General features: G+C 39.3%; 1 protein-coding gene and 2 pseudogenes across 1 annotated transcript; 2 read left to right on the forward strand and 1 right to left on the reverse strand.

Moving 5' to 3' along the window:
- Positions 1–517: 517 nt before the first annotated feature.
- OR56A4D (olfactory receptor family 56 subfamily A member 4D) lies at positions 518–1,459 on the forward strand. Its single transcript, NM_001390659.1, has one exon. It carries the CDS (start codon positions 518–520, stop codon positions 1,457–1,459), a length of 942 nt encoding a protein of 313 aa, NP_001377588.1.
- OR56A41P (olfactory receptor family 56 subfamily A member 41, pseudogene) lies at positions 13,011–13,682 on the forward strand (annotated as a pseudogene).
- Positions 19,902–20,836, reverse strand: OR56A3IP (olfactory receptor family 56 subfamily A member 3I, pseudogene; annotated as a pseudogene).

Consider the following 25,989-nt stretch of genomic DNA (forward strand, 5'->3'; position numbering starts at 1 on the left):
TAGTCATAATTCTAAAGGCTGGTATTTTCTGGTAAGGCACATAGGCCTGATTTCTGCTTTGCCTGTATTGTCCTCTCTTGCTGGAAGGACAAGAATAGGATTCATGGGGCCTATGCTGATCCAGCATCAAGGCCTATGTAAGTGTTTTTGTAAATAGAGGCAGAAATTTTAGTGGCTAAGAGCTTCAGCTGTAAATTCAGATTTAAGATTCAGAAGTTGGGAAAATGTGAACAGTGAGAAGGGGTATAAATGGGAATTATTCAAGCTAAAGTGGAAATATGGTCATTTTACTATCATTTTATTTGTAGAATTTTAATAGAATAAATGGGTTTATATTTAAAAAGTGATGTGCTAAAAAATGTGATGTGCTTATACTTATAAAATACTCACTCCATTATTATAATTTTTCAGTGGTTCTTTGGAAAATAAGTTACTTTCCCATAGGTAGTCATGTTGTTGGAATGGGTTTACTCTTGTCTTTCAGGTTTTCCAAAGGCTCAGCTGTGATCAGGATTACATGGGATTACCCAGCAACTACACCACTGCTCCAGTCTCAGAATTTCTCCTCATCTGCTTCCCTAACTACCAGAGCTGGCAGCATTGGCTGTCCCTGCCCCTCACTCTCCTCTTCCTCCTGGCCATGGGGGCCAATGCCACCCTCCTGGTCACCATCCGGCTGGAGGCCTCTCTGCATGAGCCCATGTACTACCTGCTCAGCCTCCTCTCCCTGCTGGACATGGTGCTCTGCCTCACTGTCATCCCCAAGGTCCTGGCCATCTTCTGGTTTGACAATAAAGCCATCAGTTTCTCAGGCTGCTTCTTCCAGATGTTTATCATGAATAGCTTCCTGACCATGGAGTCCTGTACATTCATGGTCATGGCCTATGACCGCTATGTGGCCATCTGCCACCCATTAAGGTACCCGTCCATTATCACTGACCAATTTGTAGCTAGGGCTGCCATTTTTGTTGTGGCCCGGAATGGCCTTCTTACTATGCCTATCCCCATACTTTCTTCCCGACTGAGATACTGTGCAGAGAACATCATCAAGAACTGCATCTGCACTAACCTGTCTGTGTCCAAACTCTCCTGTGATGACATCACCTTCAATCGGCTCTACCAGTTTGTGGCAGGCTGGACCCTACTGGGCTCTGACCTCATCCTTATCATTCTCTCCTACTCTTTTATCCTGAAAGTTGTGCTAAGGATTAAAGCTGAGGGAGCTGCTGCCAAGGCCCTGAGCACCTGTGGTTCCCACTTCATCCTCATCCTCTTCTTCAGCACAGTCCTGCTGGTCCTAGTCATCACTAACCTGGCCAGGAAGAGGATTCCCCCAGATGTCCCCATCCTGCTCAACATCCTGCACCACCTCATCCCCCCAGCTCTGAACCCCATTGTTTATGGTGTGAGAACCAAGGAGATCAAGCAGGAAATCCAGAAACTGCTCAGGAGGTTATAAGAGGTAAAATGCGAGAGAGACTTGTCAAGCCATAGTTACAAGAGCTTAACTAGAGTGATATTATTTTTCAAATAAAGAAAACCTGTTTCTATGAGTTTGCTTCTGTTATGTTTTGTTTGTTGGTCTTGCCTTTTAGATTTCACATATAAGTGAAATCATGTAGTATTTGTCCCTTCTCTGTCTGACTTCTTGGACTTAGCATGTCCTCTAGGTCTAACTTGTTGCAAATGGCAAAATTTTGTTCTTTTAAAAAATGCCTGCATAATAGTTTTTTATACATAACCACATTTTCTTTATCCATTTATGTATAGATGGACACTCAGGCTGCTTCCATATCTGGGCTATTGTAAATAATGCTGCAATGTACATAAGTGTGCATCTATCTTTTTGAATTAGTGTCTTCCTTTTCTTTGGATAAATACCCAGAAGTGGAATTTCTGGATCGTATGGTAGTTCTATTCTTAGTTTTTTTGAGAGGGACTTGTCAACTTTTGTACATTGTAGCTGCAGCAATTTACATTCCCACCAATAGTGCGCAAGGGTCCCCTTTTCTCCACATCCTTGCCAACACCTGATTTTTGGTTACTGTCAGAAGGGATGAGCATTGTGTGTTGTGTGTGTGTGTGTGTATGTGTGTGTGTGTGTGAGGGTAGGAACAGGTGAGGTAGATAAAGGGCATTAAGAAATAAAAAATTTCATCTATAAAATAAATGTAATGCACAGTGTAGGAAATATAGCCAATAATATTGTAATAACTCTGCATGGTGACAGATGATACCTAGACTTACCATGGTGATTATTTTGTAATGTGTAAAAATAACAAATCACTATGTTGTATACCTAAAACTAATATAATATTGTATGTTAGTTATAAGAAAAAAGAGAAATAAATTTTACTGTAATCATTTTCAGTGGCTCTCAGTTTAATTGCTTAATAATTTGCTATATGTTAGATCACTTAGTTCCACCTGACACAGTTCAAACTGGTTTTGTGCCATGGATATATCTCTCATGGTGATGTAGAAGTTGGCTTCAAAACTTCGATTCTTATAGTTGAGTGAATAGGGCTATCTCCCTTAGCTCTGCCAAATCTCGTTACTTATCTAATGTCAGTTCTCTGGAGCAGGAATGTCTCATAGTTCTTTCCTTCTTTTTAATGAATCAAAAAAGTTAACAATGACTTGTGTGTGTGTTAGTGTGTGTATGGGCACATTTTAAGTGAAAATGTGTATTCTTTTTTCATATGTACTCTGTCAACTTCTGACTTCATCTTGTCCTACCTGACTTTTTTTAATCATATTTCAGGTACCATGTGCATTCCCATTCTCTCCTGCTTACCTTCAGTCAGTCAGTACAGTCACTCAGTCATGTCCGACTCTGCGACCCCATGAATCGCAGCACTCCAGGCCTCCCTCTCCATCATCAACTCCCGGAGTTCACTCAAACTCATGTCCATCGAGTCGGTGATGCCATCCAGCCATCTCATCTTCTGTCGTCCCCTTTTCCTCCTGCCCCAAATCCCTCCTAGCATCAGAGTCTTTTCCAGTGAGTCAACTCTTCACATAAGGTGTCCAAAGTACTGGAGTTTCAGCTTTAGCATCATGCCTTCCAAAGAAATCCCAGGGCTGATCTCCTTCAGAATGGACTGGTTGGATCTTCTTGCAGTCCAAGGGACTCTCAAGAGTCTTCTCTAACACCACAGTTCAAAAGCATCAATTCTTCAGTGCTCAGCTTTCTTCACAGTCCAACTCTCACATCCATACCTGACCACTGGAAAAACCATAGCCTTGACTGGACAGACCTTTGTTGGCAAAGTAATGTCTCTGCTTTTGAATATGCTATCTAGGTTGGTCATAACTTTCCTTCCAAGGAGTAAGCGTCTTTTAATTTCATGGCTGCAGTCACCATCTGCAGTGATTTTGGAGCCCCCCAAAATAAAGTCTGACACTGTTTCCACTGTTTCCCCATCTATTTCCCATGAAGTGATGGGACCAGATGCCATGATCTTCGTTTTCTGAATGTTGAGCTTTAAGCCAACTTTTTCACTCTCCTCTTTCACCTTCATCAAGAAGCTTTTGAGTTCCTCTTCACTTTCTGCCATAAGGGTGGTGTCATCTGCATATCTGAGGTGATTGATATTTCTCCCGGCAATCTTGATTCCAGCTTGTGCTTCTTCCTGTCCAGCGTTTCTCATGATGCACTCTGCATAGAAGTTAAATAAGCGGGGTGACAAATTATAGCCTTGATGTACTCCTTTTCCTATTTGGAACCAGTCTGTTGTTCCATGTCTAGTTCTAACTGTTGCTTCCTGACCTGCATGGTATGCCCATCTCTTTCAGAATTTTCCACAGTTTATTGTGATCCACACAGTCAAAGGCTTTGGCATAGTCAATAAAGCAGAAATAGATGTTTTTCTGGAACTCTCTTTCTTTTTACATGATCCAGCAGATGTTGACAATTTGATCTCTGGTTCTTCTGCCTTTTTTAAAACCAGCTTGACATCTGGAAGTTCATGGTTCACATATTGCTGAAGCCTGGCTTGGAGAATTTTGAGCATTACTTGACTAGGGTGTGAGATGAGTGCAATTGGGCAGTAGTTTGAACATTCTTTGGCATCACCTTTCTTTGGGATTGGAATGAAAACTGACCTTTTCCAGTCCTGTGGCCACTGCTGAGTTTTCAAAATTTGCTGGCATATTGAGTGCAGCACTTTCAAAGCATCATCTTTCAGGATTTGAAATAGCTCCACTGGAATTCCATCACCTCCACTAGCTTTGTTTGTAGTGATGCTTTCTAAGGCCCACTTGACTTCACATTCCAGGATGTCTGGCTCTAGGTCAGTGATCACACCATTGTGATTATCTTGGTTGTGAAGATCTTTTTTGTACAGTTCTTCTGTGTATTCTTGCCACCTCTTCTTAATATCTTCTGCTTCTGTTAGGTCCATACCATTTCTGTCCTTTATCGAGCCCATCTTTGCATGAAATGTTCCCTTGGTATCTCTGACTTCCTTGAAGAGATCCCTAGTCTTTCCCATTCTTTTGTTTTCCTCTATTTCTTTGCATTGATCACTGAGGAAGGCTTTCTTATCTCTTCTTGCTATTCTTTGGAACTCTGCATTCAGATGCTTATATCTTTCCTTTTGCTTTTCGCTTCTCTTATTTTCACAGCTATTTGTAAGCCCTCCCCAGACAGCCATTTTGCTTTTTTGCATGTCTTTTCCATGGGGATGGTCTTGATCCCTGTCTCCAGTACAATGTCATGAACCTCATTCCATAGTTCATCAGGCACTCTATCTATCAGATCTAGGCCCTTAAATCTATTTCTCACTTCCACTGTATAATCATAAGGGATTTGGTTTAGGTCATACGTGAATGGTCTAGTGGTTTTCCTTACTTTCTTCAATTTAAGTCTGAGTTTGGCAATAAGGAGTTCATGATCTGAGCCACAGTCAGCTCCTGGTCTTGTTTTTGCTGACTGTATACAGCTTCTCCATCTTTGGCTGCAAAGAATATAATCAATCTGATTTTGGTGTTGACCATGTGGTGATGTCCATGTGTAGAGTCTTCTCTTGTGCTGTTGGAAGAGGGTGTTTGCTATGACCAGTGTGTTCTCTTGGCAAAACTCTATTTGCCTTTGCCCTGCTTCATTCCGTATTCCACGGCCAAATTTGCCTGTTACTCCAGGTGTTTCTTGACTTCCTACTTTTGCATTCCAGTCTGCTATAATGAAAAGGACATCTTTTTTGGGTGTTAGCTCTAAAAGGTCTTGTAAGTCTTCATAGAACTGTTCAACTTCAGCTTCTTCAGCATTACTGGTTGGGGCATAGACTTGGATTACTGTGATATTGAATGGTTTGCCTGGAAACCAACAGAGATCATTCTGTCGTTTTTGAGATTGCATCCAAGTATTGCATTTCGAACTCTTTTTTTGACCATGATGGCTACTCCATTTCTTCTGAGAGATTCCTGCCCGCAGTAGTAGATATAATGGTCAAATGAGTTAAATTCACCCATTCCAGTCCATTTTAGTTAGCTGATTCCTAGAATGTCGACGTTCACTCTTGCCATCTCCTGTTTGACCACTTCCAATTTGCCTTGATTCATGGACCTAACATTCCAGGTTCCTATGCAACATTGCTCTTTACAGCATCAGACCTTGCTTCTATCACCAGTCAAACCCACAACTGGGTATTGTTTTTGTTTTGGCTCCATCCCTTCATTCTTTCTGGAGTTATTTCTCCACTGATCTACAGTAGCATCTTGGGCACCTACTGACCTGGGGAGTTCCTCTTTCAGTATCTTATCATTTTGCCTTTTCGTACTGTTCATGGGGTTCTCAAGGCAAGAATAATGAAGTGGTTTGCCATTCCCTTCTCCAGTGGACCACAGTCTGTCAGACCTCTTCACCATGACCCACCCATCTTGGGTGGCCCCACAGGGCATGGCTTAGTTTCATTGAGTTAGACAAGGCTGTGGTCCTAGTGTGATTAGACCTGCTTATCTTAAATATACAGTTAAATTGACTTTCTCATTCTACTTTCAGCCTTGTTGTGTCAATTCTTATATCCTGTCCTGGTGCTACCTTGTCTTCCCATAGAATTCAGACTTACAAATTAGTGGATTAATTGAACAAAGATAAGTGGATTTTACTCTTTGCAATTCCTTCCATGATCACCCTAAAAATAGTGGAGACTCAGATTTTTGTCAGTATTCCTAGGATTAATTTGCTCCTTTTTGTGACCATACCCCTTTTGGGGCACTCCAGTATTCTTGCCTGGTGGGCTGCTGTCCACAGGGTTGCACAGAGTTGGACACGACTGAAGTGACTTAGCATGCATGAATGCATTGGAGAAGGAAATGGCAACCCACTCCAGTATTCTTGCCTGGAGAATCCCAGGGACAGGGGAGCCTGGTCGGCTGCCATCTATGAGGTCGCACAGAGTCAGACATGACTGGTGACTTAGCAGCAGCAGCAGTATATGTTATTTTATGAATCATTTGAGGGTATCCTCTAGTATAGCTGGTCTATGATGAAGTTGTGTGCTCAGTGATGTCCAACTCATTGCAACTCTGTGGACTATAGCCGGCAAGGCTTCTCTGTCCATGAACTTTTATAGGCAAGAATACTGGAGTGGGTTGCCATTTCCTACTCCCAGGGATACTTCCCACCCAGGGATCAAACCCACATTTGCTGTGTCTCCTGCATTGGCAGGGGTGTTCTTTTACCACTGAGCCTCCTGGGAAGCCCATGATGAAGTTAGTCATTCTTTAAGCAATTATTAAATAATTTACTTCCATGGTATTGTCTTTCATCAAAACAATAGCTTTCAACTGCTCTCTCTTCTCTGTTTCACAATTCCCAAAACTAATTCTAACCCAAGTACAAAGCTTCTCAAGTGCTCTCCTATATGACCACTATTCCAGTAGCTCCTAGCTCATTATTTTCAGAATATGTCCTTCTATGTGTGCTTACAGATTTACTACACATCCCTACAATTATTCACCTTACTATTGCTGTTTCATTTTTGGGGTGAAATTTTGTGAAACTAGAGAATAGAAAGTTTCTATTTATCCATATATTTGTTTTCACTTAAGTGACATATTTTTTCCTGTGTAAAGATATTTCTAGTTTCAAGAGGGAGGGGATATATGTATACCTATGGCTGATTCATGTTGAGGTTTGACAGAAAACAACAAAATTCTGTAAAGAAATTATCCTTAAATTAAAACATAAATAAATTAAAAAAGATATTTATAAAATTTAATAACTAAAAATTAATGGTTTCCCTCATGGCTCAGATGGTAAACAATCTGCTTTCAATGCAGAAGACCTGGGTTAGGTCTCTAGGGTGGGAAGATTCCCTGGAAGAGGGCATGGCTACCCACTCCAGTATTCTTGCCTGGAGAACTACATGGACAGAGGAGCCTGGCAGTCCATGGGGTTGCCAAGAGTTGGACATGACTGAGCCACTAATACTTTCACTCAATAGTAAAATAAATCATCATAAAGTACTCATTAAAAAATAGTTTTTATAGAATGCAGCTAATGTGTAAGAGGAAGTCATTTCTTATCTAATGACATTTGTTTTTTTTTAAAGATCTTTTAAATACATCTTCCAAGTCTCTGAGTGATACTTCTTTCCATCACCAATAATATCTCAGTTTATATAACTCTCAGACATCTCAAGAGAAAATGTACGCTGGTCACTGATTTCTCATTTCATCTGAGTTTAAATGCAAAATTCTCTCTTTTTATACTGAAAGTGTATGTGTATTTGCAGGGAGGCAGGAACCCAAGGGAGAAGTATTCTTAACCAACTCTTCATGTTTCCAGCTGCACAACAGTGACTGTTATAGACACAGCATCTTCATCTGGGCAAAGCCAGAGTAGGAGGCCAAGTGGAGGAGTCACACATTGTCTGAAAGCAGCTGGGTTGTTAAACTGTTACTATTATTTGGCACAGACTTTCAATGTAAGAATTTTTGGAAACAGTACATTGGAAAGCCAAGCATAAGTGATACTTGCAGTTTGGTCCTCAACTTTACTTACTGTTTACTTCAGAGAATGTTATTATAGCTGCAGCTGTTAGTATGTGAAGACCCTGAAGATCACTGATATCAGAAGAGCATGAGCATATTAAAGTGTGGGTCAACTGAGCTCATGGAAGTTTGGACTGGGAGTCTGACTAGAGAGTAGTCCCTGACTTACTACAGGCATATTGTAAGTGTCTGAATTTGTGCCAACTGCCATGAAGAAAAAAGATAGATATCAATTACGTCTAACTGGTCCATTGTATCATTCAAAGTTTGTGTTTCCTTGCTAATTTTCTGTCCTTAGGGATAAATCTATCTAAAGAAACAAAATGCCTATATATAAAAAACTATAAAACACTATGAAAGAAATCAAAGATGGAGAAATATACCATGTTAATGGATGGGAAGAATCAATATAGTGAAAATGAGTATACTACCCAAAGCAATGCATAGATTCAATGCAATCCCTATCAAGCTACCAACAGTATTTTTCACAGAACTAGAAAAAATAATTTCACAATTTGTGTGGAAACACAAAAAACCTTGAATAGCCAAAGTAATCTTGAGAAAGAAGAATGGAACTGGAGGAATCAACCTACCTGATTTCAGGCTATACTACAAAGCTACAGTCATCAAGACCATATGGTACTGGCACAAAGACAGAAGTATAGATCAATGGAACAAAATAGAAATCTCAGAGATAAATATGTGCACCTATGGACACCTTATCTTTGATAAAGGAGGCAAGAATATACAATGGAGAAAAGACAATCTCATTAACAAGTGATGCTGGGAAAACTGGTCAACCACCTGTAAAAGAATGAAACTAAAACACTTTCTAGCAACAAATACAAAAATAAACTCAAAATGAATTAAAGATCTACGTGTAAGACCAGAAACTATAAAACTCCTAGAGGAAAACATAGGCAAAACACTCTCTGACTTAAATCACAGCAGGATTTTCTATGACCCACCTCCCAGAGTAGTGGAAATAAAAGCAAAAATAAACAAATGGGACCTAATTAAACTTAAAAACTTTTGCACAATAAAGAAAACTATAAGAAAGGTGAAAAGACAGCCTTCAGAATGGGAGAAAATAATAGCAAATGAAGCAACTGACAAAGAATTAATCTCAAAAATATACAAGCAGCTCAATACCAGAAAAATAAATGACCCAATTAAAAAATGGACCAAATAACTAAACAGACATTTCTCCAAAGAAGACATACGAATGACTAACAAACACATGAAAAGTTGCTCAACATTACTCATTATCAGAGAAATGAAAATCAAAACCACAATGAGGTAACATCTCAAGCCAGTCAGAATGATGCTATCAAAATTCTACAAATAATAAATGCTGGGGAGGGTGTGGAGAAAAGGAAACCCTCTTACACTGTTGGTGGGAATGAAAACTAGTACAGCCACTATGGAGAACAGTGTGGAGATTCCTAAAAAGACTGGAAATAGAACTGCCATATGACCCAGCAATCCCACTGCTGAGCATACACATCGAGGAAACCAGAATTGAAAGAGACACATGTATGCCAATGTTCATTGCAGAACTGTTTACAAAAGCTAAGACATGGAAGCAACCTAGATGTCCATTGGCAGAAGAATGGATAAGCAAGTGTGGTACATATACACAATGGAATATTACTCAGCTATTAAAAAGAACTCGTTTGAATCAGTTCTAACGAGGTGGATGAAACTGGAGCCGATTATACAGAGTGAAGTAAGTCAGAAAGAAAAACACCAGTTCAGTATATTAATGCACATATATGGAATTTTGAAAGATGGTAATGATGATCCTATATGCAAGACAGCAAAAGGGACACAGATATAAAGAACAGACTTTTGGACTCTGTGGGAGAAGGCAAGGGTGGGATGATTTGAGAGAATAGAATTGAAACATGTATATTGCCATATGTGAAATATATCACCAGTCCAAGTTTGATGCATGAAACAGGGCACTCAAATCTGGTGCACTGGCACAACCCTGAGGGATGGGATGGGGAGGCAGGTAGGAGGGGGGTTCAGGATGGGGGACACATGTACACCCATGGCTGATTCATCTCAGTATATGGCAAAATCCACCAAAATATTGTAAAGTAATTAGCCTCCAACTAAAATAAATTAATTAATTAAAAAATAAATTGTCCCTGATCCTAATGACCTTAATGAGTCACCAGGAGAGGTGGCTAAGAACTGTAGGTCTAGGAAGAGAGATAAAACCATGAAAAAAAACTAGAGAATTCCCAGAGAGTCCATGGGAGGATGATAATTTTCAAATCGGGAGACTAGAGATTGGCCAGAATTGTACTTAAATGTCTAAAGATAATGGGAGAAACAGTTTGATGTCTAAAGCTGAGCAGAGCTTCCCTGCAGACAGACCTACAAAGTTGGCAACTCTGCAGACTATCCTCTGTGCGTCAGGCAACCTGTGCATCAACAAACTCTCCAGGTGATTCTGATGCACACTAGTATTGAGGAACCACTGGTCTAGATAAAAGTCCTGATGTGATGCCCATAGTACAGGGTCAAGAAAAAGAAACATCTCCAAACCTTGATAGGGAGATTTTTTGTGTGTGTGCTCCAAAATTCATCTATTGCTTCAGGAGAGAGCAAGTCCAACCTGGCAACTACTTTACCAGCAGGATCCTGGATGGTTAAGAGGATACTCAAAAGGAATTGACACTTCTGTCTGTGAGCTTTTATTCTGGGGCATGTTTAAGTATTCCTCAGTTCTTCCCTTGTCTTAGAACCTCATTTCTTTAATTTTTCTTCTTTTTTCAGGAAATGATAAACAATTTGTTTGTTTGTTTTAAGCAGTTACTTACCAAAGACTCATGCAAATAAGACACTGTACAGCTGTCTTTTGTATTTATTGTTCTCTTTTTCCTCTCAGCACTAAAATATTTACCCATTTTGTTTTGTTCAGATTTTTAATAAATGTTAAGCAACAGTGCCAGTGGTTAATGTTAGAGCAAGATGTGGAGATAGTATTAGTGAGTTAAATGAGTGCAAGGTGTTATGATGCTTTCAACAATCTATCAGTCTCCTATCTGAATAGTACTTATTGAGTGCTTATTGTGTTACCAGATATATTGTATTTTTCTTTGTGCTATAATAAAGAGATAAGATTCCACTGCTGGAAGATGGAACACAGAGTTTTTGGAAGACAAATAGGAAATGTGAAGGAATAAGAGAAAGTTTTATTAACAGTTCAATAGTAGCATGCTCAGGATGTTTAAGGGTCACAGAGAACAAGGAGATGTGGAAGAAGCATTTAATTATATATGTATGTAAAAAGAGTAACAAGAAAAAACATATTTTTTCTTAAATTTCTAAGAGGTGTAACTCATGGCACAGATAGAATGGGGCAAACAGAAGCTATTTATTTAAGGGCAAGAGAGTTAATTCTAGGAGAAGGATATGATACATGCTAAAACACAGAGGTGAGACAAAACAAAGCATGCTCTATAAGGGGCTGTGTCTATGTGTGTGGAGTTGGAGCATACTCATGTGAAGGGAGTTATTCTTGCTTCATAAAGTTATGAATGCTAAGGAAAATGTTTTAACAAGGAGTGATTTTATCTAATTTAAATTTTTGACAGATTTTATGTCAATAGAATTATGGAGAAACTTGATGGCCTAGAATGAAGGCAGATAAATCAGTCAGGGGATTACTAATGTAACAATCAAACTCTGAATTCATATCTCTTTTCTTTCAGTCAGTTTCAGGCTTACCTGCCAGCCATGGTGTCATCTCTCAACCACACAGGGACCCAGGTGACTGAATTCCTGATGATCTGCTTTCCAGGAATGCAGGATACCCAGCACTGGCTGTCTCTAGTCCTGGCTCCTCTCCTGGTCTTGGCCCTTGGGGCCAACTTTCTGTTATTACTTGCCATCTGGCAGGAGGCATCTCTGCACAAGCCCATGTACTACCTGCTTGCCATCCTTTCTGTGCTGGATGTCATCCTCTGCCTCACAGTCATCCCTAAGGTCAGACCCTCCCTGGATTTACTCCCGGGTATTCAATCATCTTTCTCTAACACTACCTTGCTTTCCAGATGTAAATACTCCTGTAAAATTTTCAATCAGTTGCCAACAGTATCATACTAGGTCTATTACAGCTTCCAGATATGTCTTCTCTCATTCTCAATGCCTATGATTTTTAAGGTTTCACATTTTTTTTTCGAACTGAGAAGCTCTCTCTCAATGTCTGAGTCAGTGATATTCCAAGTTTTGACTTTATCTTTACTTCTAAGGAGATTCTCCTTGACTCTGAATCACCCCACCCTTATATTCAAGGGCTCAAGACTTTTCTTTCTAAAACATAACTAGGGACTTCCCTGGCAGTCCAGTGCTTAAGACTTCACCTCCCGGTGCAGGTGGTATGGGTTCGATACCTGTTGGGGGAGCTAACATCCCACGTGCCTTAAGGCCAAGAAACCAAAACATAAAACAGAAGCAATATTGTAACAATACTTATTGTTCAATAAAGCTTTTAAAACTGATCAACAGTAAAAAAAAAAAACTTAAAAAATTTAAATAGATGTATATTTATGTCATATACCGAGGTAGGAGGCATAACTGGAAGATGTTTCTTATCTATTAGGAGAGGTTGGAGGGTGTCCAAATATAAGTATTGGGCTTATTGGACTTGATGTCTTTGTGATACATTTAGATGAGCAGATGTGTTCATATGAAGTTTGGGTAAGAACTCTAGAGATCAAGAGAAGACGGACTAGAAATAAATTTTTTTAAACAAAAAGGTGTGATCTATAGTTGAAAAGTGTATAAATCGGGCTCTGGAAGTTGGAATGCACATAGAAGGTATTTGAAATTAGGACACTGTCCCTGTTAGGATTATGAGACTGTGGTTTGGGGATATGAGTGGTTGAAGCCATCAAAGGATTATCCAAGGGTTAGGTACCCTAGGGTGGGAGTGAATGCACTGCTTTTGAAAATAATAATTCTGGCAGGTCCTGTTCATCTTCTGGTTTGACATGAAACCCATCAGCTTTATGGGCTGCTTCCTGCAGATGTTCATCATGAATACATTCCTTCCCATGGAATCCTCCACCTTTCTGGTCATGGCTTATGACCGCTACGTGGCCATCTGCCACCCACTGCGCTATCCATCCTTCATCACGGAACAGTTTGTCATCAATGCGGCCATCTTCATCATCTTCCGCAATTTGCTGGCTACGCTGCCTACACCAATTCTGGCTGCGAGACTCAATTACTGTGCCAGCAATGTAGTGGAAAACTGTATCTGTGCCAACATTTCTGTAGCAAAGCTCTCCTGTGGAGATATTCACGTAAATAAGCTCTACCAATTTGTGAGTGTTTGGTGCCTACTGGGTTCTGATCTGGTCCTTATCTTGCTATCCTACTGCTTCATCTTGAGTGCTGTTATGCATTTGCAGTCAGGAGATGCATCCACCAAGGCCTTGAGTACTTGTGGTTCCCATCTGATTCTTATACTTTTCTTCTATACATTGCTGCTAGTCTTCATCTTCACAAATAAGGCAGGGAAAAAAGTGTGCCCAGAGGTACCCATTCTTCTCAATGTCTTGCACCATCTCATCCCACCAGCACTGAACCCCATTGTTTATGGAGTACGAACCCAGGAAATCAAGCAAGGGATTATCAAGCTATTCAAGTACCAGTGCTGAGAGATGTGAGTCAAAGATCAAGGATTATGGAAATTTGAGTGTGTCAGTGATGGTTTCAACTGAATACCACAAGGAACACCATGTAACATCTGTGCTTCTACCCTTATCTTTTATTTAAACCTTCCTCAACCACTATCACAATATTTACTCTCAGTAACCCTGTCCTGAAACCCTCATTGAATATATGTTTTGGTATCCATTATTTTCTTCATTCTGACCCCTTGCCATTGTGATGTCTCAATTACTCATTCATTAAATAAGTATTTAGTGCCTTTACATACTACTCAGTCTTTACATTCCAAATGCCTGCACATGTAATTACCAGAGCAGGGATGGAACTATGCTTCAAATAGAACATGAGGAGTATGGGTAGGACTGGAAAAACCAATGAGGACTTTACTTCAATAATCCAGGTAGGAAATGATAATGATTTGAACTAAGGTGGTGAGTGAAAATTGAAGTTATGGGTCACAAGATTTGCTGAGAGTTCTTATGGAGGTTATAAAAGATTGAGAGGAGCAAAGGGTGGCACCAAAGTTTTTTTTGCAAGAACAATGGGAAAAGTAGAATTGTCATCAATGGCAGAGCTTTTTTTTTTTTACATATGCTATCAGAAGTTTGGCTTTAAACACTGAACTATATTTCCATACAAATTCCTCCAAATGACTCTACTTTTGAAAAGATCTCCAGTATTCTGACAGGCCTACAATGATAGTCACCTTCTCATGGCCAATCTTCCTTTGTTTGTTTGGAACCAGAGGTTCTGCTATTTGCCATCAGATCTTCCCTGTTACCTCTGCCTTATCCTCCCTGTGACTGTATCCCTCCCTGCTGCTGCTGCTGCTAAGTCGCTTCAGTCGTGTCAGATTCTGTGCGACCCCATAGACGGAAGCCCACCAGGCTCCCCCATCCCTGGGATTCTCCAGGCAAGAACACTGGAGTGGGTTGCCATTTCCTTCTCCAGTGCATGAAAGTGAAAAGTGAAAGGGAAGTCGCTCAGTCGTGTCTGACTCTTCTCGACCCCATGGACTACAGCCTACCAGGCTCCTCCTTCCATGGGATTTTCCAGGCAAGAGTACTGAAGTGGGGTGCCATTGCCTTCTCCGGTATCCCTCCCTAGGACTTCCACTACTTCTTAGACTTCTGCTTTTTCTTTGCTTAGTACTCTGTACTAATTGCTCCAACTGACTGGAACAGTATTCTCCTTATGTTCAAATGATGAACTTTTCAACATTCATAATCTCAATTAAAAAACCACCTATACAGGGAGTACTTCCTTAATAATTACATCCAAAGTAGCATACTTCTCTTGGAACATGCTAACACGTTGTATTACCTTTTTTCTTTATAGCACTTATCATTTTCTGAATTTATTTATTTCTTTAATTTCCCTGTAAATATATTTATATTTAAGTCTCTTTTGCTCATGACCCTATCCTCAAATCCTAGATCCTGATATATCTGACAATATTTCATGTGTTGAATAAATAGATAAAGGAACAATTGGTCTCAAAATTTGGTGTGTATGGTCACTGTCATGTCCTGGAAACATTCTGAAACATATACTTAGATCAATCTCCAGTGTCAGTTGGCATGTCCTCTAAGACAGGGGTCCCCAACCTCCGGGATCCAATGGCTGATCATCTGAGGTGGAGCTGATATAAATATAATACAAGTAAAGTGCAAAATAAATATAATGTACCTAAATCATTCTGAAACCATCTCCCATCCCTTAGTCCATGGAAAAATTGTCTTCCACAAAACTAGTTCCTGGTGCCAAAAAGGTTAGGGACTGATGCTCTAAGATATCCATTTGATACATATATCAGTATAGGGGAAGACTTTTAAATTATTAGTAATGTTAAAATTGCCAATATAGCCTTCATTTTAACATTATCTGGATATTTGTTCTAAGGTTCAAAGGACCTCATTTCCTATTTGTGTTTTTTTCCAAACATTAGATTATAAAACATTCTATTTCTCTTACAAGTTCTTTAAAAAAGTTTTTCAAAAATTAAAATCAGCCAATTTCAGATACCCATGTATAAGATTATGAAAATCTGATGAAGCAAGATTTAAACGAGATAAAAATGCATGTTTCCTTTATGAGAATTGCCTTTAAACATAATCAACCATTGCTTGCTGTTGCTAAGTTCCTTCAGTTGTGTCCAACTCTGTGCGACCCCATAGACGGAAGCCCAGGAGGCTCCCTGGTCCCTGGGATTCTCCAGGCAAGAACACTGGACTGGGTTGCCATTTCCTTCTCCATTGCTTATCCTAATGTTGCTGCTGCTAAGTCACTTCAGTCGTGTCCGACTCTGTGTGACGGCATAGACAGCAGCCCACCAGGCTCGGCTATCTTATTCACCAATAAAAACTAATTAGGAATAACTATTTCCTGGATCTATTTACAGCTTATCTTCAGCCTCAGGGCTGTCACTGCAGGATTTGGGCATGTCTGATATACATAATGCTAATACAAAAGACTTCCTCCATTTTAGTCTTTTCACTCTATTTTCTAATATTCTATCTTCTCTCATTATTTTAGCACAAAGAAGCCTGATTCCCTGGCTTCCTTTTCTATTTGTGGTAAAGTAAAAACAAATGACAGAAACATCATTTATTATTATGGGCATTTTTTGAGAGTAAACTTTTCTTTGTCTAATTAGCTAACTTTTCCTATCCACTTCCCTGAGTTTCACATCAGTGATTGGAAAAAGAATCTTAATTCATATTATGTATTTTGAATGGGATATAGCCATTCTTACTCTGTTGTGTTTTTCACATAGAAAGTGGGCATACATTTCTTAAGCTATACAGAATTTCTTTCCCCACATTAAAATAATCTGTAAGTAGGCAAAATAAAGCAGAGTTTTAAATAAAACAAAAAAATTTAAAACTCTGTTTTGGTAGATATAGCCTGTGGTAAATTCTTCAGTTCTGTGAATCCATTTCATCTAAGTTTCAGTCTGCAATTTTATTGGAAAGTCTGTGTTTACTTTAAGTTGATGTGAGTCATAAAATCTCATAAATTTTTAGACCATCAGTGGGAAGATGTTGGGAAAAAATCAGTTAGACTTTGCAAGCATTATTTATTTCATAATAGCTGTTAATTAAATTTGCTTTAGAAGTAGATCCCCTTTTTCTTTTGAGAACTCTTCTCATTGATAGTTAAAAACATGTTGAATTGAAACCTTCTTCTGAAATAGTAAAGTTTGTAAGAGTGAGACTTTAGTTAGTCATACTCGTTTATATAATAGTGTATTGTAAAAATGGAATTTGAACCTAATAGCACCTGAAATTATTGTTTATTATTGTTTGTTATGCTCAGTCATGTCCAGCTCTTTGTGACCCTATGGAGTGTAGCCCACTAGGCTCCTTTGTCTATGGAATTTTCCAGGCAAAAATACTATAGTGAGTTGCCATTTCCTTCTCCAGGGAATCTTCCCAAAACAGGGATTGAACCCATTTCTCTTGTGCCTCCTGCATTGGCAGGCCAGTTCTTTACTACTGAGCTACCTGGGAAGCCCAACTTAGGCTGATACAAACACATTTTCATTTTCAAATAGTTACTAATAGAAGTTCAAAAGTCATGAAACCAAAGAAAAAATTCAAGATTCATTTCTTTGCATCACTGGATGGAGGAGTCAAGAAATTGACAAAGTATGGAAAACTATACCTTAAATTGATCAGCAATTCATCTAATATTTTACCTCAAGCTAAATGGTCCAGACTTTGGGAACAGTACTGATAGTGGAATTTAAGCATTTTTATTTTGGGATCAGAAAGCAGAAACCCATAATTTTGGATTGAGTAGGACTTTCCCTGAGTCAAATTGATATTTTCCTGTGTTGGTAATCTTGGGAACATGTCACTCCTAAAGAAAAGATAAAGATTTACATAGTATGACTTGGGCTTTCAGAGGAAAATGCTCTTTGTTTCTTAGGGTCTCCTGGCTTTTAGACCAAGAAGTAAACATACATGGAGTCCTTCCAATAGAGAAAGCCATAAGCTTCTCTGAGCAGATGAATGTAGGCTGGGACCTGTAAATGATGTGAATATATAAATGATCTTGGGTTTTGGCCTGATCATTTGACCTTATGATTTGAACAAAATCATACGTGGTGGTATTTGGAAGTTACCCTTGATATGATGTTTTAATTTCCCATTTCCTTTCAACTGTCCTGAGGGTGTGTATGAAGGTCCATGCCAGTAGCTTGAAGGGAAAAAGTGAAGAAAAGAGACTGGATAAGATGAGTGATGCCTGTCTTAAAGCAGGGCATGGTTTCATAGACTAGAACTAGAAATGTATTTTGAAATAACCAGTTCACTGTCTTTATGTAACAGATGAGGACACTGAAACTCAGTGAGGCTGCTGATTGGTTTCCAATCACACACGTTATTTGTGGTTGTGCTACTGACCTGGGTTCCTACACTCTAATCAATGGAAATTGATAAGAGGTAAGACAAGAAATTTATGCAAAACAAAACTTTACTGGAACTCGTGCTGCAGCATGAGGGAGTGAAAAGGAGTAACAGGTTTCCTTGCTCAGCTCCCTGATAGGGGCAAACTAGTCCCTTAAACGAAGTGAGAATAGAGGTAAGTCCAGGGGTCAGGCCAGAGTGTTGGTTTGGGTGATCTGCTCACCCCCTTGATGGTGCTGTTTGCAAGGATCACGCCCAGTGCCTTGCTTTTGCTCCTGACACCTGAGAAATATTAGTTGTGCTTTCTTTTGTATCTTACTGTTCATGGTGGTCCCAACTGTGTCTGCATTTCTAGTCCCTTATAGTTTCTTTGTATTCTGTTGCTCAAGAAGATATTTGTCCAGGTGCATGTGGAAGCACTGCAGGAAAGGGACCATGTCTTAGCCTATCTCATTGTGTAAGGTCTAGAATGCAGAACTGCTAAGACAGGCACAGGCTCTTTCTTCAAGTAGCTTACTGTACTTATTTGCATCTCCTTTCTACTTCCTTCTATGTAAAAGACAACATTCCTTCAACATTATAGGATCCAGATTGCTTTAATTCCATTTGAACAGCACATGAGTTCCTCGATGACTGCAAATTTGTCCTGTGCATCTTTGTACCCTTGGGCTGTAACAAAGTTACTGTACTATAGCAGTTAATTAGAAAATATTTCTTCAATTAATAATGAGCCTAGTATATTTTAGTGTCATTACTGGGACAACTTATGATATGGTGATATATTAGTATCCTAAAACAGAGCCTAACTATGTATGTACCCTAAATACATACCACAAACTGAGTCATTGTGAATTTCAAAGGTGAAGCTTGAAGTGCAGACAATGGGGTGAAGACATTGAGGAAGAAGAGTTATGTGATACCCCTTCTCCTAAACCAAGTAAGTTCCATTTCCTCAAATGTGAGCAATTCTTGCAAGAGATCTTTCCTTTCAAGGGTTGGACCTGATAATAAGACACAAGTTTGCTTGATAAAGAGTAGGTGGAGAAGAAATTTATTGGCCGATCTAGAGGTAAGTGAGAGAGATTTATTTATGGAGTCCAGCTACTTTTCATCATTCAGGACTGACATTTAAAATAATGTGAACTTTTCACAATTGCATTATGCAGCTGAGCTAATAATAACAAAAATAGTAATAATAATATGCTACATGCAAGGATATTTATGTCCACAATTACATATTAAAAATTACATGTACATGAAGCAGGGTACCCAAAGCCAGTGCTCTGTGACAACCTAGAGGAGTAGGGTGGGGAGGGATGAGGGAGGGGTTTTCAGGGTGGAGGGGACACATGTATACCTACGGCTGATACATATTGATGTATGGCAAAAACTATCACAATATTGTAGTTATCCTCCAATTAAAATAAATACATTAAAAAATAAATAATAAAAGATTACATGTACTGAAATAGTAAGTTCAATATTAACTGGGATTTATTTCTCCACTATAGAATTCATCCTCCAGAGTTCTCACATTTTAGATAAAACAATAGCAAAGATTTGAAAAAAAAAATTAAAAAGTCCCAGAAATGCCAGGCTTTTGGGGGGAAGCACTGAAGTTTGAAAAAGTGAATAAAGTCAAGAAAATTGTTTCAGAATTAAATTTATTCTCTGCTTGAACTTATGTCTGTGAGCTATGGATTTCAACCAAATTTCCCATCAACTAATTTATTAGTTGATTTATTAACTGATTCCTATTTTAGGAATGCAGAGATCCAGTTGTCCTAATTACCATCCTTTCTTCAGTAACCTCTGGATTCCTTGCTTGATCTCCTGGGTTTGCACCCCATAGACAATGGGGTTGAGGGCTGCAGGGATGACATGATGGAGGACATTGAGCAACACTGGCAATCAGGGGATGCTTTCTTCTTTGCCACATGGGTGAGGACAAAGACCAGGAGAATGGTGCTGAAGAAGAGGATCAGGATAAAGTGGGAGCCACATGTGCTTAAGGTCTTTACAACAGATCCTTCTGCCTTGAGTCTCAGAACAGCCCTTAGTATGAGGGTGTAGGAGAGGAAGATGAGGATGAGGTCAGATCCCAGCAGAGTCCAGTCTCCAGCAAATTGGAGGAGACAATTGATAGTGACATCATCACAGGAGAGTCTGGAGACGGACATATTGGCACAGATGCAGTTCTCAATGACATTTCTCCCATAATAATGGAGTCAAGCAGAGAGGATGGAAACAGACATAGTTAGAAGTGCATTTCTGGCTAAGATAAAAATGGCCACCTTGGCTATAAATTGCTCAGTGATGATGGATGGATATCTCAGTGGATGGCAGATGGCCACATAGTGGTCGTAGGCCATAACCATGAATGTGCAGGACTCCATGGTAAGAAAGCAATTCATGATATACATCTGAACAAAACTGGCAACAAAGCTGATGGACCTGAGGTCAAACCAGAAGATGGCCGGGACCTTGGGGATGACAGTGAGGCAGAGCACCATGTCCAGCAGGGAGAGGAGGCTGAGCAGGTAGTACATGGGCTCATGCAGAGAGGCCTCCAGCCGGATGGTGATCAGGAGGGTGGCCTTGGCCCCCATGGCCAGAAGAAAAAGGATGCTGAGGGGCATGGACAGCCAGAGCTGCCAGTTGGGAGACTTGACAAAGCAATTCAGGAGGAAGTGTGAAATCCTAGTGGAGCCATTTCTGTGAGATGTCATCTTGTGGATTTTGTTTCTACAGACTTCCTTTTATGATCTAAAAAGTTACGATTGTACTAACAATGGGAGAAAAGTTCAGGAGCAAACTTAAGGTTTCTAGCAGATTATTTTGCTTTAAATGAAAATTTTTCATGTTGCACACAGAAAATAAATTCATTTCAATCTTCTGCAATTTTTGTGTCTCCTCACTTATGAAATAGTTCTCTTTTTTCAATGAAAATATCTTATAAATTAGAGTGAGTTATGAACAGTTAGCTATAAGATGTTTTCTTGCAACTGAGGATTGTTACAGATCAGGTCCTCTGATTTTAGCAGTGTGGAGGTCTTTAGCGATTCCTCTCTGAATCTCTGCCCAATTGACCAGATACTCTCTCCTAAATTCATACCGTACACCATCCAGTGTTGCCACTCCTTTCTTCTAATTTAGCTTTTTTTTTTTTTTTAAAGCTCTTTATAGAGAGGGAACAAAAAGATTAAGTATTATCCTTGTTCTCAGGTGAAAATTCCCTTGAGATTGTCAGTTATAAGACAAAATGATAAGATAATAACAGAGTAATGTGCAGAATATTTTGAGAGTAGATGAGGACTAAACTTACATGAAAGTAAAGTGTTCCCAGGACTACTCTCCTGCTGAATTTTAAAGGCAAGTTCAAAGGAAGCTGCAAAAAATGAGCTGCTTGTTGCAGTGAGAAATGCCTACAAAATGTCTGATATTAGCATTTCTGGAGTCTTTAAAGTCATGTTGTATATAGTCCCTCTATCTGTCTACAAAGATATTCTGCTCCAGTGTCATCCTATGGGTATAAATTGTTTCATCAATATATCAACTTCACTGTTTTACATCTGTTTAACTAGCTGGTAAAATGCAAATATTGTTTGCAGTGAATCAAGTGGACTTTGAATACTTACTAGACATTGTGCTAAAATACATTAGGAGCTTGCATGTGTGTGTGTGTGTGTGCGCTCAGAAGTGTCCGACTGTTTGTGATCCGGTGAATTGTAGTCTGCCATGCTCCTCTGTCCATGAGATTCTCCAGACAAGAGTACTGGAGAGGGTTGCCATTTCCTCCTCCAGGGGATCCTGTGTCTCCTGAGTCTCTTGTATTGGCAGGTGGGATTCTCTACCACTGAGCCAAACTGGAAAGCCCAGGATCAAACCCTTCTCTCTATATTAGGAGCATTTCTCAATTATTAAAATGACCCAGGAGGTATGTCTTATGTAACTTTACAAATGAGGGGGGAAGGAGAGGCAGAAAGGTTGAGAAAATACCAAGACCACACAGGTTTACAGTATTGTATTGGTTTTGCCATATATCAACATGAATCTGCTGCGGTGTACACGTGTTCCCCATCCTGAACCCCCGTCCCACCTCTCTCCCCATACCATCCCTCTGGGTCATCCCAGTGCACCAGCCCTAAGCATCCTGTATCCTGCATTGAACCTGGACTGGCGATTCATTTTTTTATATCATATTATACATGTTTCAGTGCCATCTAGATGCAAATTTCCACTTGATTTTCAACCCAGTTCTTAGCTGTACTACATCTAATTAGTTAAAGAACATTGGTTGGACAGTCAGGATTCCTATTATAATGAGCTCTATAATGCTGCCGCTGCTGCTGCCACTAAGTTGCTTCAGTCATGTCCAACTCTGTGTGACCCCATCGACTGCAGCCCACCAGGCTCCACCGCCCCTGGGACTCTCCAGGCAGGAACACTGGAGTGGGTTGCCATTTCTTCTCCAATGCATGAAAGTGAAAAGTGAAAGTGAAGTCGCTCAGTCGTGTCCCACTCTTCGCGACCCCATGGACTGCAGCCCATCAGTTTCCTCCCTCCATGAGATTTTCCAGGCAAGAGTACTGGAGTGGGTTGCCATTGCCTTCTCCGCCTATAATGCTATGATAATGTATTTGGTTCCTCAACGTCGTCAAAAGAGAGCAACTATTCCTCTAGGAATACAATTTTTGAAAGTTGAATACAGTAGTAATTAATTTTGGAATGAGAGCTCAGTAGACAGGAATGGATTTTTAATAGGAGTATGAACCCAAAGCTGAAAAGATTTTTCAATCAAAAATACCTAATTTGATGTAACTGTTAAAAACACGTATTAGTTTCCACCTATGCATGTCCTTGATCCCATACTTCCAATCCTGTTCACTTTGTTTTTTGTTAGGCTTCAACCTTCCTACCAATTGGCCCTGGGAAATTTCTGGGTTAGCAAAGATACTGGACTTTATCCTCCTCTTCCCCAACTCTTCTCTTCATTCCTTTTTATGTTCTGATTTAACATCAAGGGAGGTCTGTCTTAGTAGGGTCTGCCAGGAACTGTCCCTCTCTCTGGGGCAAAAGTAATTTCAAGATCCATTGGGAGTTTACATTAAATCTCAGTTCTTTTACAGTTTTTAAGAATAGCAATGCTTACACGGTCTTGGTAAATTTCAAAGTGGTTTTAAAATGGTCTCATCTGTGCCTCTGAGACAGTACACAAAGCAAGAGTTGCATTTATACCAGTTAATTTTGTCACAACACATGCAAATTTCCACGTCAAATTCTGGCACACTTTCCTTCAAACAGGACTTGTCATTTTGTACTGAATTTTGTGTTTTAGCTCTTCTTTTGCTTTTTATTCTTAGCACAATCCCAAATCTCACCGTAGTTAAACCGCATTAAATACTCCTGCCTGATTTCTGGAGGATCCAGTCACATGAAAACATCTCAGACACAGGGAACAAGGACCCATAAGGAAACTATAAGAAATACAGTATTTTAAAAATTCCTGGATAGTTTTGGAAAGATTATTTCTAGCACTACAATAGAATTTCTAGAGACCAGAAATGAGGAATTGCCCATTTATTTTCTATTCTTTCTTTTAAAAGATTTATTGCCTTTTTTCCCCTCTCATTCTTTCTCTTCTTTCCCTTCAACCAATACTTTATTCAATAAGCACTGAGTGTCTATCTACTCAACTATAGGACTAAAGTACTTGGATTACTTAAATATGCATATACATTTTCCCTTTCTTCTTCAATTTTTCCTCTGCATTCAGAGATAGCCTATGGCAAGAATAGGATTGAGACCCCAGAGCTAATCATTTCTTGTCTCCATCAGGGTCAAGCTGAGGAAGCCAGCTGAAGCTGGAGACCAATGCAGGAAACTAACTCAAGTGTAGATTCCAGGATGGAACTATGTCACAGCACACTGGAAGCACAGACTTTGAAATTTGCAAGGGATGAAAAGGATTGCCCAACTCCATATTATTTGGATAAATGTGAAATACTACCATCAGTCTGTCTTTTAAACTTATGGGCTGGATCTAGAGACAGAAAAGAAGTTACTAGATTTTCTAGTATTAGCATTTTAGCTTTTATAAATTCTTTTTTACCACTCAACGCTCAAGCAGCAGGATCTTAGTTCCCTCATTTTAGTTCCCCGAATAGGGATTGAAACTATACCCCTGCAGGAAAAGCATGGAGTCTTAACCACTGTATCACCAGGGAAGTCCCTAGAAATTCTTTGGATTGAACTGAGGTATGTTATTCTCCCTCTACTCCTTCTCATACACACCCTTGTTTTCTGGTCTGTCACTATGTAGAGTATCTTTCTCCCCTCTGATTAATCAAGTATTTATGCACAGATTCTCTCTTGTCAGGTTTCTAGATTTCCAGACTTCAGACTGAAAGCAGCTGAATTGTTCTACTAGGTTCTATTTGTTAGCTATTCCAAGACATTAGTTAATTTAGAGACTTTAATACCCCACTCACACCTATGAATAGGTCAACTAAAAAGAAAATTAACAAGGAAACACAAACTTTAAATGATACAATAGACCAGTTAGACCTAATTGATATCTATGGGACATTTCATCCCAAAACAATGAATTTCACCTTTTTCTCAAGCGTACACGGAACCTTCTTCAGGATAGATCACATCCTGGGCCATAAATCTAGCCTTGGTAAATTCAAAAAAATTGAAATCATTCCAAGCATCTTTTCTGACCCCAATGCAGTAAGATTAGATCTCAATTACAGGAGAAAAACTATTAAAAACTCCAACATATGGAGGCTGAACAACACGCTGCTGAATAACCAACAAATCACAGAAGAAATAAAAAAAGAAATCAAAATATGCATAGAAACGAATGAAAGTGAAAACACAACAACCCAAAACCTATGGGACACTGTAAAAGCAATGCTAAGGCGAAAGTTCATAGCAATGCAAGCACACCTCAAGAAACAAGAAAAAAGTCAAATAAATAACCTAACTCTACACCTAAAGCAACTAGAAAAGGAAGAAATGAAGAGCCCCAGGGTTAGTAGAAGGAAAGAAATCTTAAAAATTAAGGCAGAAATAAATGCAAAAGAAACAAAGGAGACCATAGCAAAAATCAACAAAGCCAAAAGCTGGTTCTTTGAAAGGATAAATAAAATCGACAAACCATTAGCCAGACTCGTCAAGAAACAAAGGGAGAAAAATCAAATCAATAAAATTAGAAATGAAAATGGAGAGATCACAACAGACAACACAGAAATACAAAGGATCATAAAAGACTACTATCAGCAATTATATGCCAATAAAATGGACAGCGTGGAAGAAATGGACAAATTCTTAGAAAAGTACAACTTTCCAAAACTGGACCAGGAAGAAATAGAAAATCTTAAGAGACCCATCACAAGCACGGAAATTGAAACTGTAATCAGAAATCTTCCAGCAAATAAAAGCCCAGGTCCAGACGGCTTCACAGCTGAATTCTACCAAAAATTTAGAGAAGAGCTGACACCTATCCTACTCAAACTCTTCCAGAAAATTGCAGAGGAAGGTAAACTTCCAAACTCATTCTGTGAAGCTGCCATCACCCTAATACCAAAACCTGACAAAGATGCCACAAAAAAGAAAACTACAGGCCAATATCACGGATGAACATAGATGCAAAAATCCTTAACAAAATTCTAGCAATGAGAATCCAACAACACATTAAAAAGATCAGACACCATGATCAAGTGGGCTTTATCCCAGGGATGTAAAGATTCTTCAATATCCACAAATCAATCAATGTAATACACCACATTAACAAATTGAAAAATAAAAGCCATATGATTATCTTAATAGATGCAGAGAAAGCCTTTGATAAAATTCAACATCCATTTATGATTAA

Source organism: Bos taurus, chromosome 15 (assembly GCF_002263795.3).
Source record: "Bos taurus isolate L1 Dominette 01449 registration number 42190680 breed Hereford chromosome 15, ARS-UCD2.0, whole genome shotgun sequence".
Lineage (NCBI taxonomy): Eukaryota > Metazoa > Chordata > Mammalia > Artiodactyla > Bovidae > Bos > Bos taurus.

What these genes read in the sequence shown, in the direction of transcription:
- OR56A4D (NM_001390659.1), top strand. Translation starts at nt 518, where the DNA reads ATGGGATTACCCAGCAACTACACCACTGCTCCAGTCTCAGAATTTCTC.